This window comes from Salmo trutta, chromosome 17 (assembly GCF_901001165.1).
Source record: "Salmo trutta chromosome 17, fSalTru1.1, whole genome shotgun sequence".
Taxonomy (NCBI): domain Eukaryota; kingdom Metazoa; phylum Chordata; class Actinopteri; order Salmoniformes; family Salmonidae; genus Salmo; species Salmo trutta.
Genome location: NC_042973.1, coordinates 42,796,302 through 42,812,549, shown reverse-complemented (window position 1 = coordinate 42,812,549; position 16,248 = coordinate 42,796,302). Strand labels below are relative to the sequence as shown.

The following is a 16,248-nucleotide window of genomic DNA, read 5'->3' as shown; positions in this document are numbered from 1 at the left end:
TATTGAGCGATGAGTGCGCTCTGGGTCAACATCATTATCCGGTCCGCTTATCTCTGTACAATCACCTTGGAGTTGGAGCAGATTGTTTCAAACCCCGCCCTGTTTCACTGTTGCTCTCATTGGAGGAACCATCTCTCCCCCTTTAGAAAGGGAACCAGAATCATTTCACTTAAAAGGGATCAATATTGCAATATGAAAATACTGTAGCTTTGGGCGGGTATTTAAAAAATAGAGCACAGAACCTGGAAGGTGTTTTGCATACAATCTCTCGTGCCTTTCTTTTTTCTAGTGTGACTTTCTGTCCCTGGACATTAGGTTGGACAATGTTTTCATGTGACCTCAATATTCTAAAAGTGTTACTGACTTAAAATGCATTTAAAATGCATAACTTAAAATGCATTTAATAAATAAAGATCTTTAGGGTTACGATATATTTTGCAGTGTTATACATTTTCATAAACAATGTGGGATGGCAGTATCAAATGTATGTGAAGACGGGCAGGGTTGTGTTACTGATTGTAGCCTAATAAACAGCCGTGATGATAGGGCGACATTTTCAAAGACATGCAAACTGTTATGAGAAGGATGACATAAGGTTATCATTATCATAATTGAGAAAAAAAGACTCAGCGAAGCACAAACGTCCTATATCAGTCCAAGACAGTTGTTTTATTTTCTATTGAAACAGATGTTACACTGTTTTAAGCGCAGTAAGAAATATTAACAAGACAACCCAAAACAGTATATTGCTGTCTTTCTGTCCCTTTATCTTTATCGATTTGGGTTTCTAAACCTCAGTTAAGATTCCAGGGCACTGCATCAGGGGAGTAGGAGCAACTGACAATTTGGGGGGACACATTTTGCTATAGGGGCATGCCCTCTAAAAAAAAAAAAAAGGTTTTAAATGTTCACTTCAAGTAACTTTTGAGAAATCTTAACTTAGAAATGGGCAAATTTACAAGGCCAAGGGGGGTCTTGCAGACGGCACTTCGTACAGTCCAACCAGTCATAGGACCATGGCCATTCATACTGTACCGAATACCAGTGTGATTGTTAAATTAAACAACCATTTTGTACTCTTTCTTGGCTACTGTATGATTAATTTCCTAGTATTTTTCTCACTTCCCCTATGTCAGGTTGTTACTACTGCTGCTCTACATACTGTACGGTCTGAAACTTAATGTAATATGTTCAACTTATAATACAGTTATTATACTGTAATAATAACCAGCATAATACAAACTTAAATAAATCAATCTCCACTCTACACAATTATCAACAATAAAACATCATCACGGCTGCCTCTCACCTGCATAAACTTAACACATGCAATACACCCTCTAGACTTAAGATGCTATCATTTCATCAATCATATAAGATCATTGAGATTCATTCACACTATGACAGATCATCAATCTAGGAGCTCTACTGGCTTGGAGAGGCACTTCACACTATCTTACCTGTTGGTTTGTTGCCTCTTGTTCTCTTTCCCTCTCTGCCTGTCTGTCTGTGCATGGCTGTCACTCCCCTGCCATGATCATAATAGCACCATACAACGTCTTAACATATGGAACAGTCCTTTATGACCCATGATCACTGTGATGAAGTTAAAGACAACTAAGCTGGAACAACTCAAATTTGCCAGCTAGTTTTCCAGGGGTGGTGTGCGTGCAGTTGCCAAGAACTTTACTTACAGAACTTTTGCTCTCCTTTGAACAAAACTCCCAAGTCCTCTTTTTTCTCTCATCTTGATTGCTGGCACATTGCTACCTTGCTGACCCTATCATGAAGACTAAGACAGTGATTGTGCAAGTAATTCTGTAGCTAGCAAGTATTCTTCGCTTCACGTTCCAAGCCGCGGATGCCTTTTAAAAATAAAAGTTCCTCAACTTTGTTGGGGGGGGGGGGGGGGGGGGCATGTTACCGGCTTCTAACACTGCCCTCTGTATCACAGTCTTCCACTGATAAAGTTAACCTGTGCAGAGAACCAAGGCAGTAGTTTAAATGTTTCTCCATAGATTGACACCAGTCGTACACTAGACTATCTTTTTCATACTCTACTGTTCCACCGAGGGGTTTTAGAATAAAAAGAAGTGATTCCACAAACATAGACAGAAATCAAATCAATGTAAACATGTATACAGTACAGAAGTAGCATACCCATTCTCCACTGCAATTGAACATGCTTTCACCTGTACTTATTGTGTGGATTCTAAGGGTGAATGTCCTTTATGGCTACTATACACATCTTACCAGAATACCAGAATCCACCCATATGTTGTGATTCAATTAATGTAGAGCTGTAACAAAAATCTGTCTCAATGCCTCTGGCTCACATGTTCAGATTGCCCCTCCATAAACCTGATTAGTCAAACATAAGACATAATCATTATTTGATTTAAAAGAGACAGAGAGAGAGAGAGAGAGAGAGAGAATGTGAATCAGGTAAATGAATCAGACAGTTTGGTTCTAGGCTCACCTTGAATTAATGTTTCAACAAAGAAAAACAATGTCTGTTTCGCCAGATCACCAAACCTCAATGCAAATGTATCTGAAGGTGTTGGGATGACTCACAAAAAACACCCAATATCCTGGAAGCCTTTGGGATTTATCCCTGTTTTCATTTAGCTGGTTAGTGTGACGTTATTACATCCGGCAGAGTAGAGATATTTATGGCTCTGTTAACCGGAAGAGAAATGCCTGGACAGAGATCTCACCACAGTCATTGGATCTGACAGAGCATCCAACCAAATATAAACGAAGTCATGTACAGTGTTATTGCTTCCGTGGATAGTCCTAATTGTGCTTGTTAAGAAGGATGTTTGGAGGAGAGAGTAGCTTACCTTTTGTTTGAACCTATTTAGTCCATACCCCGTTAAAATGCCCCAGCATGAGATTTAATTACTGTCATTTCTTTTGGGTTAGACAGAGTGAAAACAAGCGATCCCTTATACATATACAACATGAAGCTTAAGACGAGCTAATTCGAATGTCCTTCGACAGAAACATGGGGAAATGTGTTATCTGAACTGTGTAAAAACAAAACCGAGGGTTGTCATGTCACACATGTCATGGTCAAGTCAAGTGAACTTGTGCAATTCAAAATGGCCACATGCAGGCCTACAGACCTAGACCTCACTTCCTCATCTCCTACCTTAGTCTCGGAGTCTCTATGTCAAGTACGATCTCAACTACATGACAAACATAACCAATCACCTCAGCAGTAACAGCAGTAAAAAAATAAAAAAACTTAAGTAAAAAATATAATCTTTATGCCTTGCAAAAAAGTTGTATAAAAACAAGCATCTCAAGTGTAGTTACGTTAGATTGGTCGTTGAAATCAAGAACGCCCATCTCATCAAACATTATCCTTGTAATGCAATATCACTTCCATTCAATTTTTAACACGACCATGTAGAAAAGACAGAACAGCTTACACATGTAGAGATTATGCTTACAAACAAATGCGTTTACGTCTAATATTCTGTCTAGTCTGTTAGGCAAGTTTGTAACTTGAAAATAAGGGAGAGCCGCACACTCTAGGAGCTCAGATGCAAAAATTTAATATCCAACGTTTCGACAGCCAAGCTGTCTTCATCAGGGTATGATTGGCTGTCGAAACGTTGGATATTACATTTTTGCATCTGAGCTCCTAGAGTGTGCGGCTCTCCCTTATTTTCAAGTTTTCTACTCCGCTAGCCAGCACCTTGCCTTAATAGGTGTGTGTTTCTTTTTCTTCTAGGCAAGTTTGTAAGCCTTTCACGTCACCAAAAGGAAACGTTGTTATTGACGGAACATGTTTGGCTACACTTGTAGGATATAGACCATCCAAAACCTTGTTATATTCAATTGGGAAAGAGGTTTTTGTTCTATCGATTTTTTCTTTTTTTAAAGATTGCAATAAGGACATAACAGCCATAGTTTAATGAATGTGAGCTAAATCAAACCTCATTATTTAAGTCCAAGTACCACAGCAATAATACACATCTTGAATTCCAGTTTCAAAGAATGACCAACAAACAATCAGACGATATCACATGCAAATTCAAATGAATAAATGGATGAACAAACACAAATCAATAAATAATCAGTTAAATAGATAAGTCAGCTAAATAGATAATAAATAATCATATAGATACAGGACATTGTTTAAGTCAATTTGTCACTCTGGTGTTTGCACTGCTGTCCGGTCCTCCAGTCTCTCTCTCGTGGACAGGATGTGATGTTATTCCAGCCCAACCAATGAGGAGTAGTGCATCCCGAACTTGCTCTGTAACCTCACCAACCGGGAGAAAGTGTGGTCTGTGGAGGAGGGGCTTGCTGAGGGGACACAAAGACTAGGCACCAGGATGGGGTGCCAAGTTGAGGGAGATGGGAGACAGGTGTCCTTAGTTCTGTGTGCGTCCGTGAGGGCCGGGTCCATGGGTGTGGGTGCTCGAGTCCTAGGGGCCTTGGGGGTGAGGCTGCTGGGCCATTGAGGGGAACCTGCTGGAGAAGGTTGGTGTCTGGTCCTCCTGGAGGGCCGTCACAATGTTAGGACTCGGACTGCAAGGAAGACGGGAGGGAGAAGAGAAAAGAGCAAGAGAGGAGTGGAGAACAGGGAAAAAAGTAAAAAGGACATGTATGGTGCCATAAAGTGCTCAGAAATTAACAAACAAACAAATGGGAGGGACAAAACTGTTCCCAAAAACAACAGAGATGGAAATTGTTCAAATTTCAGGAGAGGGGAAGCACATTAAAATATTTTGGGAGGAGAGTTGACTTGCTCAAACAACACTATGACCAAGAGAAGGAATAGTAGACAGGACATCAGTTACTTATATGCCTGTAGGGATGATTCAGAGGCAATGAGGTCTATTGTATGGGTGGGTTGTAGGGGGCTGGTTGGGGATTGTAGTGAGATGAACTGAGTTAGTTCTGTAGGAAATTGATCTAAGTAGAAGTAGATGATCTGCGTTAAGTAGACGAAGCAGAGTATTACTGGTGCTAACACTAATTATAGCCCTTATAATAAGCAATACAGTTTCCGTGTTGCCGTGTCATAAACACCAACGCCTCGCCCTTTTACTCTATGTGCTGTGAGTCAGAGTAAAAATACACAAGTCTTCACGTCTTAATGACTTTCTTAAGCTCAGGCTTCTGTGTGTGTGACTAGATGCCTGTTATGTAATGTGTTTGATCAAACAAGTACAGTATAGTAGTGTGAGTATGAAGTAATATCCGTGTCTTAAGAACCAGCCGTGCGGGGCATGCCGTGCGGGGCATGCCGTGTGTATACTGCAGGCCCAAGTCACAAGGAGTGTGAGTGAGAGAAGCGGAAAGAGACAGGAGGAGATGTAGAGCTCAGGCCTCTAGGACGTTACCTGCGGACTAGGGAGACTCTCCTTAGTTGTGGGGAGAGTGGCGATACTGAGGCAGAGGAAGCAGGCTGCTGACAATCTACAAGAAACTGATAAATTAGACAGATATACAGAGTGGTGACGGTCAGGGTTAGTGGGACAGACAAAGACATGGGTGCACAAGACAGGAGGAAAGACTTGTAAGGGACAGAGAGACACACTGGCCTCATCATGTAATAACTCAACATGTCCGAGGAGAGGACGTCAGTCGTGAAACCTTTTGCTCTTTCAGAGTATAACATTAGAGCATGATGGTGTAGTAATTATGCTTTTAGTAATCATGCTTGTAATCACTTTCATTTTACTGGAATATCACATTCTGTAAGTTAATATCTTACTGTAAACAGTTAATTTGAGTTAATACAATCTATGCACTCTTAAGTTTTTTCTTATGATTTATTTGCCTAGAAAGTAAATGATTAATTCTTTCTACAGTCTGACTGACATACCACAGTAGTTAATATTGTGTGAGAGAAGTTGTTTATGTTTCTATGAGAGAGAGAAAGAGAAAGAAAGAGAAAGAGTCAGAGAGAGATAGAGGGAGAAAGAGAGCTCTCTGTTCCATTTTCCAAGGCCAATAAAGTACTTGTGTATCACTGAAAGACTGCTCGTTATTCAAAACCAGCCTCATCTGACCCAACTGACAAGGCATTCCTCTGTCCATCGTTCCAGGTGGATGGACAGCACTGCTAAGGGGAAAAACACAGACACACATAGAACATTTACACACAGTTTCAAATCCAGTACTGTATTTTTCTGTGCCGCACCAAAAAGAGACATACAAACAAACAAAAACCGAATGGCGACTGTCACACTGAGCAATTAACTGCTGCTCATGTAAGCCTATGGGCTAAAAACGAAGCAGCATTTTTAGATCAGATAAGTGATAATGATATACACAATTGTAACACATTAATGAATGAATGACCCTGCAGTCTTGGGTTCCTTATTTTATAGAGTCAAAGTGCAACCCATGTTATCCTATAGGGATTGGACCTGAATGTACATGGACATTCTTCACCTCAGATTGTGTCTATAAAAACATTTGACCATTGTAGGAGCCAAAAGCCAATAACCACAGAGAGGTCAGTGTAATTTAACTTGTTATCCAAGGTAGGGTCATGAGGGCCAAACAGCATTTGACAGGAATGACTCATTGGGAATTGTTAAAACACTTCCATCTGCTGGCACTACATGGCATGTGCATAGGGTTGCTTTGAACTGCTTTTATTTTCAGGGTGTTATTTTCAGGGTGTTATTTTCAGGGTGTTATTTTCAGGGTGTTCTTTTCAGGGTGTTATTTTCAGGGTGTTCTTTTCAGGGTGCTTTATCAGTGTAGTAGGTCTGGGTAGGTGGTTAGAGTGTCACAGAGAGGAGGTCACACTGGTTTCCATGCTGCTCTGAATGGTATATCTGCATATAAACCATGTATATACTTCCTATTGGATCTGACTGATCAAAGTAACATGCATGCCACAACAAAAAGCTATCAACATTGACAGAAAAAGCATTATAGATCGATCACTCAGTTTCTTTCTCTCTCTCTCTCTCTCTCTCACACACACACACACACACACACACACACACACACACACACACACACACACACACACACACACACACACACACACACACACACACACACACACACGGTTTTCTATATTAATAATAGACTCTAAGGACACAATGAAGTCAAGCTATAGTATTCTGTACGTATTATAGTGTATAGAAGGGGCAATTGATTGTGGAACTGAATAGGGCTGTGAAATCAGGTAGAGCTTGTTTAGCCAGTCCATCTCTGTAGACTTGTGGAAGGGATTTCTGTCAAATGCTTTTTGCTCCAGATTTGATGACAATTCAAGATTCATGTTATTATCATGGCTTGAACATGTTAATCAACCATGGGGAATGCAAACTAGAATGATTCCTTAAAATCATAGACGCGGTAAAGGAGTCAATGTTGACCAGATTGGCCCACATTCAACATATCTGATTTGACAAAGTGGATATTCGTCAAATCCGTCATGATTTATGTATTGTAACAGCCCACAATGTGGTTACTTAAGTCCAATTTGGATATATTTGGCTGTTTTTGCTGCATAACATGTAGAAGTTGTCCCTCTTCAGATTTAGAAGAAGTGGCTGCTAAATGCTAACTCCCGTTTGTATGAGCTCGTAGCATACATGTAGCTATCATACAGAAATCGTTGATGTCTGTCAACGCTGTTTTTAACTGTAACGCAGTTGATTGGTAACGATGACATGTGTTGGGGTTGACATCCATACAAGCTTTATACTCAGATTTTTACCTCAACATAGTGTGAAATACAATGAGGAGACCCTGGATCTTTCCCCACGCGTTTTCCATGGCAATTCCATTGTTTTGGTCAAGTTCCATTGACCTCTTTACCGCATCTATTTTGATGACCTGAATTATAATATGATTTGCAGAGTCATCAAAATAGTTTCATTTATAGACTGTGTCAGAGAGGTACTGTAAGGCAGCCTACATAGTAAAGAAGCCTACCATAGAGGAATAGATACGGTGCCTTTCTCTGCTATACAAACAAAGATTCCAACAAGGTTTTATATTTTCTGTGCCAAACATTCATAGGGATAGATAGACCAGAGATGAGCGACTTTGATGGGGGCGCGGGCCCGTGTTGCTTGCGGGTCTGCATTCCCTGGGATAGACTGAGGAATTCCATAAGATATTAGCGTATGTGTTTCAACTGTGTAAATCATCCACTGGGTGGCGCCCAATGAGACCCACAGAACAGAGTCACAGTGTAGCTCTGTGCAGTTTATGGATGGTTGGAAAAAGCAATGCGTATATTGACTACAAACAGACTTTGATTATACAAAGTGAAAAGTTAACATAGGCAATGACAACAACAGGGGAATTCAATTGCCTAACAATGAAAAATAGTGGACAATAATTAGGTTGTATGATATGAGGACTAGGCTACAGCACTTCACTTCTACACTAAAAGCTTGCAGTTTATGTGCCAAGAGAGGAAATAAAAAATTATGTTATACGTAATCAAATATCCCCAAAATGTAGAAGTATCCTTCACTCCATCTTAGCTCATTAAACATAACAAATCCTCAGAAAAGTTACTAAAACTCAACTTTATTTGTCATAGAAATGTCACATTTACTGGTATATTTCTAACATATATTTCATTTCTTCCCTAAATCCCTTCATTTACAGAAATGAGCACAAAACTATAAACAGACTTGAGTATTGTCTGCAGATGGAACAAGCTGTGTTGGGCTCCTTCTCATAGCCAATTCCTGAGAAGAATGTCACAGTACTGCATAGTCATAGGTCAAGCCAGACACTGGAAACAGGAAACCAGTCTGTCCTCCTCTCTGTGTCCCACCCACCCCCTTGGACTAGGGCTAGGGCATCTTGGAACTGTAGGCGTGAGGGACTGGGTTGCTGGGAGATGTGACCAGAGCAGAGGGGCGAGGTGCGTCTTTTTGGGTACGAGTTCTCACCGACCCCGGCGACAAGTGTTGCCAAGTCTTAGGAATGGGTGAGCGGTAAGGAGACACGGGGGCGGAGCTAGGAGAGTGCGGACTGGAGTCTCGACTGTTAACGAGTCGACAGCACTCTAAACTCAGCGACTCTGGGTCAATGATGAAGGTCTGAGTGCCCAGGGACCACTGGGGGTGACCCAGGGGAGGCAGAGAGGAGACCAGGGATGAGGTCTGGGAAGTGCCTCCGTCTGAAACCGACCAGGGGTTGGAGGACTGGGGCAGCTCCAGGGAGGGAGGGCTACAGAGGGTCAGGGAGGTGTTGAAGGGGTGAGAGCTGGTGGAATAAGGGCTGTGTATCATGGTGGGGCTGGGGGGAGCTGTGAGGGCGGCTCGTCGACTTACTTTGTGTGGGCTGCTCTTGATCTTGGGCACCTTGGCGCCGCGGCCGCGGTCCCGGGTCTGCTCGTGGTCAAACTCCAGGTCCTCCAGACGCTGGGTCAGGGCCAGCTTCTGTTGGATGGCCATGCGGAGCAGGGAGTTCAGGGTCTTCTTCTCATCCTCCGCTGCAGCCAGCTGTCTCTGCATCTCATCCAGCTGAGTCACATACTCATCACACCTAGGAGAGAGAGAGAGAGAGAGAGAGAGAGAGAGAGAGAGAGAGAGAGAGAGAGAGAGAGAGAGAGAGAGAGAGAGAGAGAGAGAGAGAGAGAGAGAGAGAGAGAGAGAGAGAGAGAGAGAGAGAGAGAGAGAGAGAGAGAGAGAGAGAGAGAGAGAGAGAGAGAGAGAGAGAGAGAGAGAGAGAGAGAGAGAGAGAGAGAGAGAGAGAGAGAGAGAGAGAGAGAGAGAGACACGACACTAAGTCAATAAACTAAGAAACACCCTTGTGTAAGCCGGGGAATACACTCTCAAAACAGTGAGATTTACCAGAGGTTAAACTCATCGTCTTTGCACAGTCTTACACATCGGTGTTGTAATTGGCTGCATGAGATCCCAGAATGCCACTCACCTGGTGGCGAACATGGCCCTGAGAGAGGAGAAGGTAGCGGCGTCCTCCTTCAGAGCCTTCAGCTCGTTCCTCAGCTTCATCATGGTCTCTGTCACCATGCACTTCTCATTCTCATACTTGCTCTTTAGATTAGCCAGCGCCCCCTCTGCAGTCTGGAATAGAGAGTGGGGTTAGGGTTAATTGTGTAGTTACTTTCATGTTATCAGATTATAAACGGTGTATATTAGCCACTTTATATCTCCAACAAAAAATAGGGCAAACTTAATGCACTATGCAAAGGAACACTGATCAAACCTGTTGGATAATGCTGAGAACAGTGTGATGACTTTCCCAGGTACTCAGCCCTAGCCTAGTCCCAGATCTGTTTGTGCTGTCGCCAAACTCCTACGGTCATTGGCGAGACAGCACAAACAAATCTGGAACTAGGCTAGGTACTCAGTTCTCTGCTCTTCTCACCTGTTTGTTGGCTTTGAGCACCAGCCTGAGCGTGGCAATCTGCTCCCTCTTGGTGCTGAGGAGGGACTTGAGCTTGAGGATTTCCTCCATGCAGGCCTCCTTGTCCTTGTCGAACAAGGGGGCCAGCTCCCGGGCGGCTGCCCTCTGTCGAGACAGCTGGAGGGAGCGGTCCACGGCCCTCTGCAGGTGTTTGATCTGATCCCTGATGATGGCGTTCAGGTTGTAGATGTTCATGGGCTCCTTACGCAGGTCTCCGCCTGCCTCGGGAGGGACGGAAGAGGAGGAGGGAGAGCCGTTGGAGCTGTTGATGACCGGGGAGCCAATGGGGGTGCGGGTGGGGTTCCCCTGACTGCCTGTTGCTGGGGACTCCCTCCCTGTTGTCCCGTTGTCCCCACTGGGGGGGTCTTTGGAGGGCGAGTCCATGGGGCTCCGGGGGGACTCTGAGAGCCCGGCGTTCACCGCGGCGAGGCGTCTAGCCAGGCGGGGGGAGAGTAGTGCCCGGGGGTCCTCGGAGCCCTTGAGGCTGCCGCTGCGGGTGTTGCGGCTCTGGCGGTAGTAGTCCAGCATGACGCGGTTGGGCGTCTCATTGTTGCAGAGACACACGTGGTGGTAGAGCTGGGCCAGCTCCTCGCTGAATGTCACCAGCTCGTCCTGCGCCGTGTTCAGCATGCCGTGGCTCTCCGTGGCCACGCCCGTCGCCGCCTGTAGTTCCGCCTCCAAACGCGCCACCTTATCACAGGCCTCACGGCAGCTCTTCTCCAGCCGGTTGACCTGCTCGTCCAGAGCTTGGACCTTCCCATCGCTGCTGCTCCACTCCTCCCCCTGGCCCTCCACACAATGGTTAGATTTCTCCTTCAGAGCTTTTAGCTCCGCCTTTAGGTCGATCACCTCGGTTACCGCCACCTTGTACTTACACTCCAGAATCTCCATCCCGTGGATGTTCACCACGTAGTCGTGGCGACCGGGCGCGGGCAACCCGTCGTGCGTCTCAGACTCCTGGGCGTCGGCCATCTCCTTGTCACTGTGGAGGCGCTTCATAGCGTTGACTCGCTCGGTGAGGCGGTGGACACACTCGTGCTGCTCTGTCAGGGCGCCCTGCGTGTGCTGCAGCTGGGTCTGGGCCTCCTGCAGGTTCATCAGGAGGCTGGACTTCTCACGCTCCACCTAGAGGTCGGGAGGACATACTGCTGGGTGAGGACCACTCAGACCATACCAGCATTACCACAGACACAAAGTTCTGAGGTTCACTTAACAGTGTACTTCACTAAGTTCAGGAACAGTACGGTCAATTAAAAACTCACAACACTGAATGATAGTGTATAAACGGTCAGGTCCATTATACTGAAAGAGAGTCGCGGAAATACTGATGTCATTGCACTTCCTAGGTACAGTACAAGGCTGTTGAGGCATATGGCAGTGAAGTACAATGTATCACAGCTTGCTTGTCACAGATTAAGCATAACCCCCCTGCATGAGATTCCAGTAATTGAACTCAAGTGCTGTTTAATGTCTTTTTGGTCAGAGGAGCGTGTCAGTCATCCGGTCCACCCTGTGCTGAGGCTTTGAAACCTTATTGATCCCGAATGGGAGGAGGCCCAGGGAAACAAATGTCAATGGGTTCAGCAGTACAGTACCTACTAGCTAGTCCAATAAATAACCCTGTCTGACTATTGTGTGTGTGTGTGTAGGATGTACACTCTACAGACAGAGATAAAGAGAAATCACAACACAGGCAAAGCACAATCTGTAGGTCCATTCATAGCATTTAGCAATTGTCATGGCATCAGATCTTTCATTTTTCACCCATAGAATGTAGACTGTAGACTAAAACACATGCCTCTCAGTGGATATTGTAAGGAATAATTAACAAACCACTTTTATACCATACTTTTATGACAAATGTTTATATTGTATTTTATATGTCTGCTATCTGAGATAAATTGAGTAAATCTAATGTAATGCTTGATGGAAACAGATCTAAATTACAACGCAGTGAGGATGACAAATTAAAACCGCCCTCTCCTGAAAGCAATTAAGAGCCTGGTGTTGTTTACTTCAGGGACTTAATGGAACCTTGATTAATCCAAGAGGAGACATCCATTTGAAGACAAATTTAAACCTCTAGTGATTCATTTTGCATCCACAAATCATTCATTTCCCTATTGACCTCAGCAAGAGAAAGAAGTGTGGACCTTCGCATAGATTCATAGTGTCTGGAACTCTATTGGAGGGATGTGACACCATTCATCTATGAGAAATTCCATCATTTGGTGTTTTGTTGATGGTGGTGGAAAACGCTGTCTCAGGCACTGCTCCAGAATCTCCCATAAGTGTTCAATTGGGTTGAGATCTGTTAACTGAGAGGCGCACGAGCACACGCACGCACGCACACACACACACACGCCTATTCTTCTTTGAGACCCCTCTTTCAAAGTCACTGAGATCTCTTCTTCTAGCCATGGTAGCCTAAATAATGGGCAACTGGGCATTTTTATACAAGACCCTAAGCATTATGGGATGTTAATTGCTTTATTAACCACACCTGTATGGAAGTACCTGCTTTCAATCTACGTTGTATCTCTCATTTACTCACGTGTTTCCTTTATTTTGGCAGTTACCTGTATATACTGAATGTACAGCATGTGTGTGTTGTCCTGTGTATCGTCCCTGTGCATATGTGTGTTGTCCCTCTGTGTCCTCTCCTTTCCCTGTGAGGGATTCTCTAAGGAGCGTAGTAGTACTGCTCTGTCCCAGCAGCCCGTCTCTCTCCCTCCTCTGGATCCGCTGCCCTGCTCTGTCTGACACTAATCGCCCTGACAGGCCTCCCCACGGCAGACGCCGTACACTCCTCCACGCCACCGCTCTGCCGTTCTACTTTCCCCCGTCTGCCAACATCCCTACATGTCCCCAAAATCTGCCAAATGAGCCCCAATGGCCCTCTTGAGACGGAAGACTACAGGAAGACCAAAACAGCTCTGAAACTAGTCATTGGTAAATCATACGGAGCGTGGTCACAGACTTATGGTCTGCTAGATAATAAAAGATGGACGACATCTGACAGGCTTTTTTTGTTGTTGTCTTGTTCTCAAAATGTCACCACCTTGTGATTGGTTGGCTGCTGCCTGCAGTAGTGTGATGAAAGAGGCAGGTGGTTCGGTTGTCTAATCTGAATGCCGACACTCCCATTCCCTAATGAAATGTGCTGTGGACAGAGGGGGTCGATAACCATGCTCTAACGCATTAGGTGTGCAGGCCAAATCGCTGGTTTTGTCTCTCTAAGTAAACCACATTGATGTGCTCAGAGCAAATGAGGAAGGTGGTCGGATGGAAGGGATTAAAAGACTCCCTGGTAACAACAAAGACCTAGGTACAACCTCCCAAGGACATTCACGTAGTGTCACAACAATCACCCAGCCTGGTGCAAGATCTGCTTGGGCTGTCTGGCCAACTCCTATGGTCATTTTTACCTGACAATGACCATAAGAGGTGGCAAGACAGCACAAACAGATCTGGGACCAGGCTAACAATCACTCAGACAAAGTAGTGAGAAGAACCCACTATGATTCAGCTAGACTAGAGACCCACCTGAAGGAGCTGCTGTTTGAGTTTCTGTATCTCAGACAGGTTGAGCTCGCTGAAGAGGTCTGACACAGGACCGTGCAGCCCTTCCCCCTTCCTGGGCAGCCGGTAGTCGCCGTTCACCTTAACCAGTCCCAGGTGGCCGTTACAGTCGCTATTGCTATCCTCCTTCCCATTGGTGCCATTGGGCATGGCTGTACCATTACTCCCGACCTCTTCTGTGGCAAACTTGAGCCCGTCGACCGTGGCGGTGAGAGCCAGGTGGGCTCCGGCCCCGTATACACTGTCGCTGAGGGTGATGTGGTGGGCCAGCTCCTTCCTCAGGCTGTTCTTCTGCTCCCTCTCAATCTTCAGGGCATCCAGGGCCTCCTCTAGCTGGGACTGAGAGATGTCCTTCAGACGCAGAGCATCCTCCAGCTGGCTGTTCAGCAGCACCGTCTCCTCCTCCAGAACCTTGATCTCATGCTTCAGACCCTCATACTCCACCTGGGGGAGAGGGGGAGCAGGGGACAGACAGAGCACAGGAGGAAAAGGGACACACAGATAGAGAACACACAGACAGAAAGGACACAGATAGAGAACACACAGACAGAAAGGACACAGATAGAGAACACACAGACAGAAAGGACACAGATAAAGAACACACAGACAGAAAGGACACAGATAAAGAACACACAGACAGAAAGGACACACATAGAGAACACACAGACAGAAAGGACACAGATAGAGAACACACAAATAGAAAGGACACAGGTAGAGAACACATAGATAGAAAGGACACAGATAGAGAACACACAGATAGAGAACACAGACAGAAAGGACACAGATAGAGAACACACAGATAGAAAGGACACAGATAGAGAACACACAGATAGAAATGACACAGATAGAGAACACACAGACAGAAAGGACACAGATAGAAAACACACAGACAGAAAGGACACAGATAGAGAACACACAGACAGAAAGGACACAGATGGATGACACACAGACAGAAAGGACACAGATGGATGACACACAGACAGAAAGGACACAGACAGAAAGGACACAGATGGATGACACACAGACAGACAGGACACAGATAGATGACACACAGACAGACAGGACACAGATAGATGACACACAGACAGAAATGACACAGATGGATTACAGGGATAATAAGTCATATACATTGTTAGTAGTTTTAAAGCCACAATCAGCAGATCAAACACTAACCAATCGTTATCCCCACCCCCGTTTCAATAAAAAGCTGAGGGATATGTAGCCACTCTCAAATTCATAGCCAGAGCTATGCATGCAATGACTGACCATCCATGATATCAAATTCACAGTTTTAATCAGGTTTTGAGGCTATAAAGTGTTTGTTAACAAACATTGTAGTAAAACAAGTTTATATTGTGGGTTCTTATGGAGTGTGACAGTTGAACTGAGCTCATGAGGCATTTATAGGTTATATTCCTCAAGAATCAATGGATACATTTCATTAATTTATATGTCAAAAATAGATGGAGCAACTGCTGATTGCCTCTTTAAGGTCAGACAATAAGGAACTTGGATGAGTTGATTCAACATTTGAGTAACATCATTTGCTATGACTGTGTATGAGTCATTTTTAAGATGTATTCATGACTGTGCGAGGTAAACAATAACGGTAATGGCTGAGAGACAGGCGTGGCTGTCTGTACTGTGTGTGCACTAAACCATAAAGGCAATGACTGAGAGACAGGCGTGGCTGTCTGTACTGTGTGTGCACTAAACCATAACAGTAATGGTGTTGATGCTGACCTGGTTCTGTTTGAGTGTGGACACTAGTTTCTGCAGGGTGATGTTCTCCTCCTCCAGCTCGGTGTAGTCCTGTAGGAGACGGGCCTCTCTGAATTTACACTCCCTGATCTCCTCCCTCATCCGGCTCCGCTGCAACTCCAGCATCTCATTACTCTAGGAGTAGAGAGGAGCGAGAGAAGGAAAGTGAGGCAAAGTCAGGTCCTAATCTGCAAACAGTTCAACACATCAAGTACAGTGAGGGAAAAAAGTATTTGATTCCCTGCTGATTTTGTACGTTTGCCCACTGACAAAGAAAGGATCAGTCTATAATTGTAATGGTAGGTTTATTTGAACAGTGAGAGACAGAATAACAACAAAAATATCCAGAAAAACGCATGTCAAAAATGTTATAAATTGATTTGCATTTTAATGACGGATAAATGTATTTGACCCCCTCTCAATCAGAAAGATTTCTGGCTCCCAGGTGTCTTTTATACAGGTAACGAGCTGAGATTAGGAGCACACTCTTAAAGGGAGTGCTCCGAATCTCAGTTTGTT

The 16,248-nt window shown here is 44.5% G+C and overlaps 1 protein-coding gene across 3 annotated transcripts in view; it reads right to left on the bottom strand.

Moving 5' to 3' along the window:
• Positions 1-3,883: 3,883 nt before the first annotated feature.
• Positions 3,884-16,248, bottom strand: part of bicd1a (bicaudal D homolog 1a) — a 102,260-nt gene continuing 89,895 nt past the window's right edge. The window contains exons 3-9 of one of the 3 annotated variants that reach the window (XM_029696846.1): positions 15,712-15,864; positions 13,933-14,412; positions 10,348-11,511; positions 9,892-10,043; positions 9,288-9,501; positions 5,364-5,449; positions 3,884-4,545 (exon numbers count right to left, since the gene is read on the bottom strand). In XM_029696846.1, coding sequence (XP_029552706.1) covers positions 4,443-4,545; positions 5,364-5,449; positions 9,288-9,501; positions 9,892-10,043; positions 10,348-11,511; positions 13,933-14,412; positions 15,712-15,864 — 2,352 coding nt within the window. In that variant the 3' untranslated portion in view covers positions 3,884-4,442. Of the gene's footprint in view, positions 4,546-5,363; positions 5,450-8,511; positions 9,502-9,891; positions 10,044-10,347; positions 11,512-13,932; positions 14,413-15,711; positions 15,865-16,248 lie in introns of those variants that run through there. The other 2 variants (XM_029696847.1, XM_029696845.1) reach the window with 2 other exon arrangements.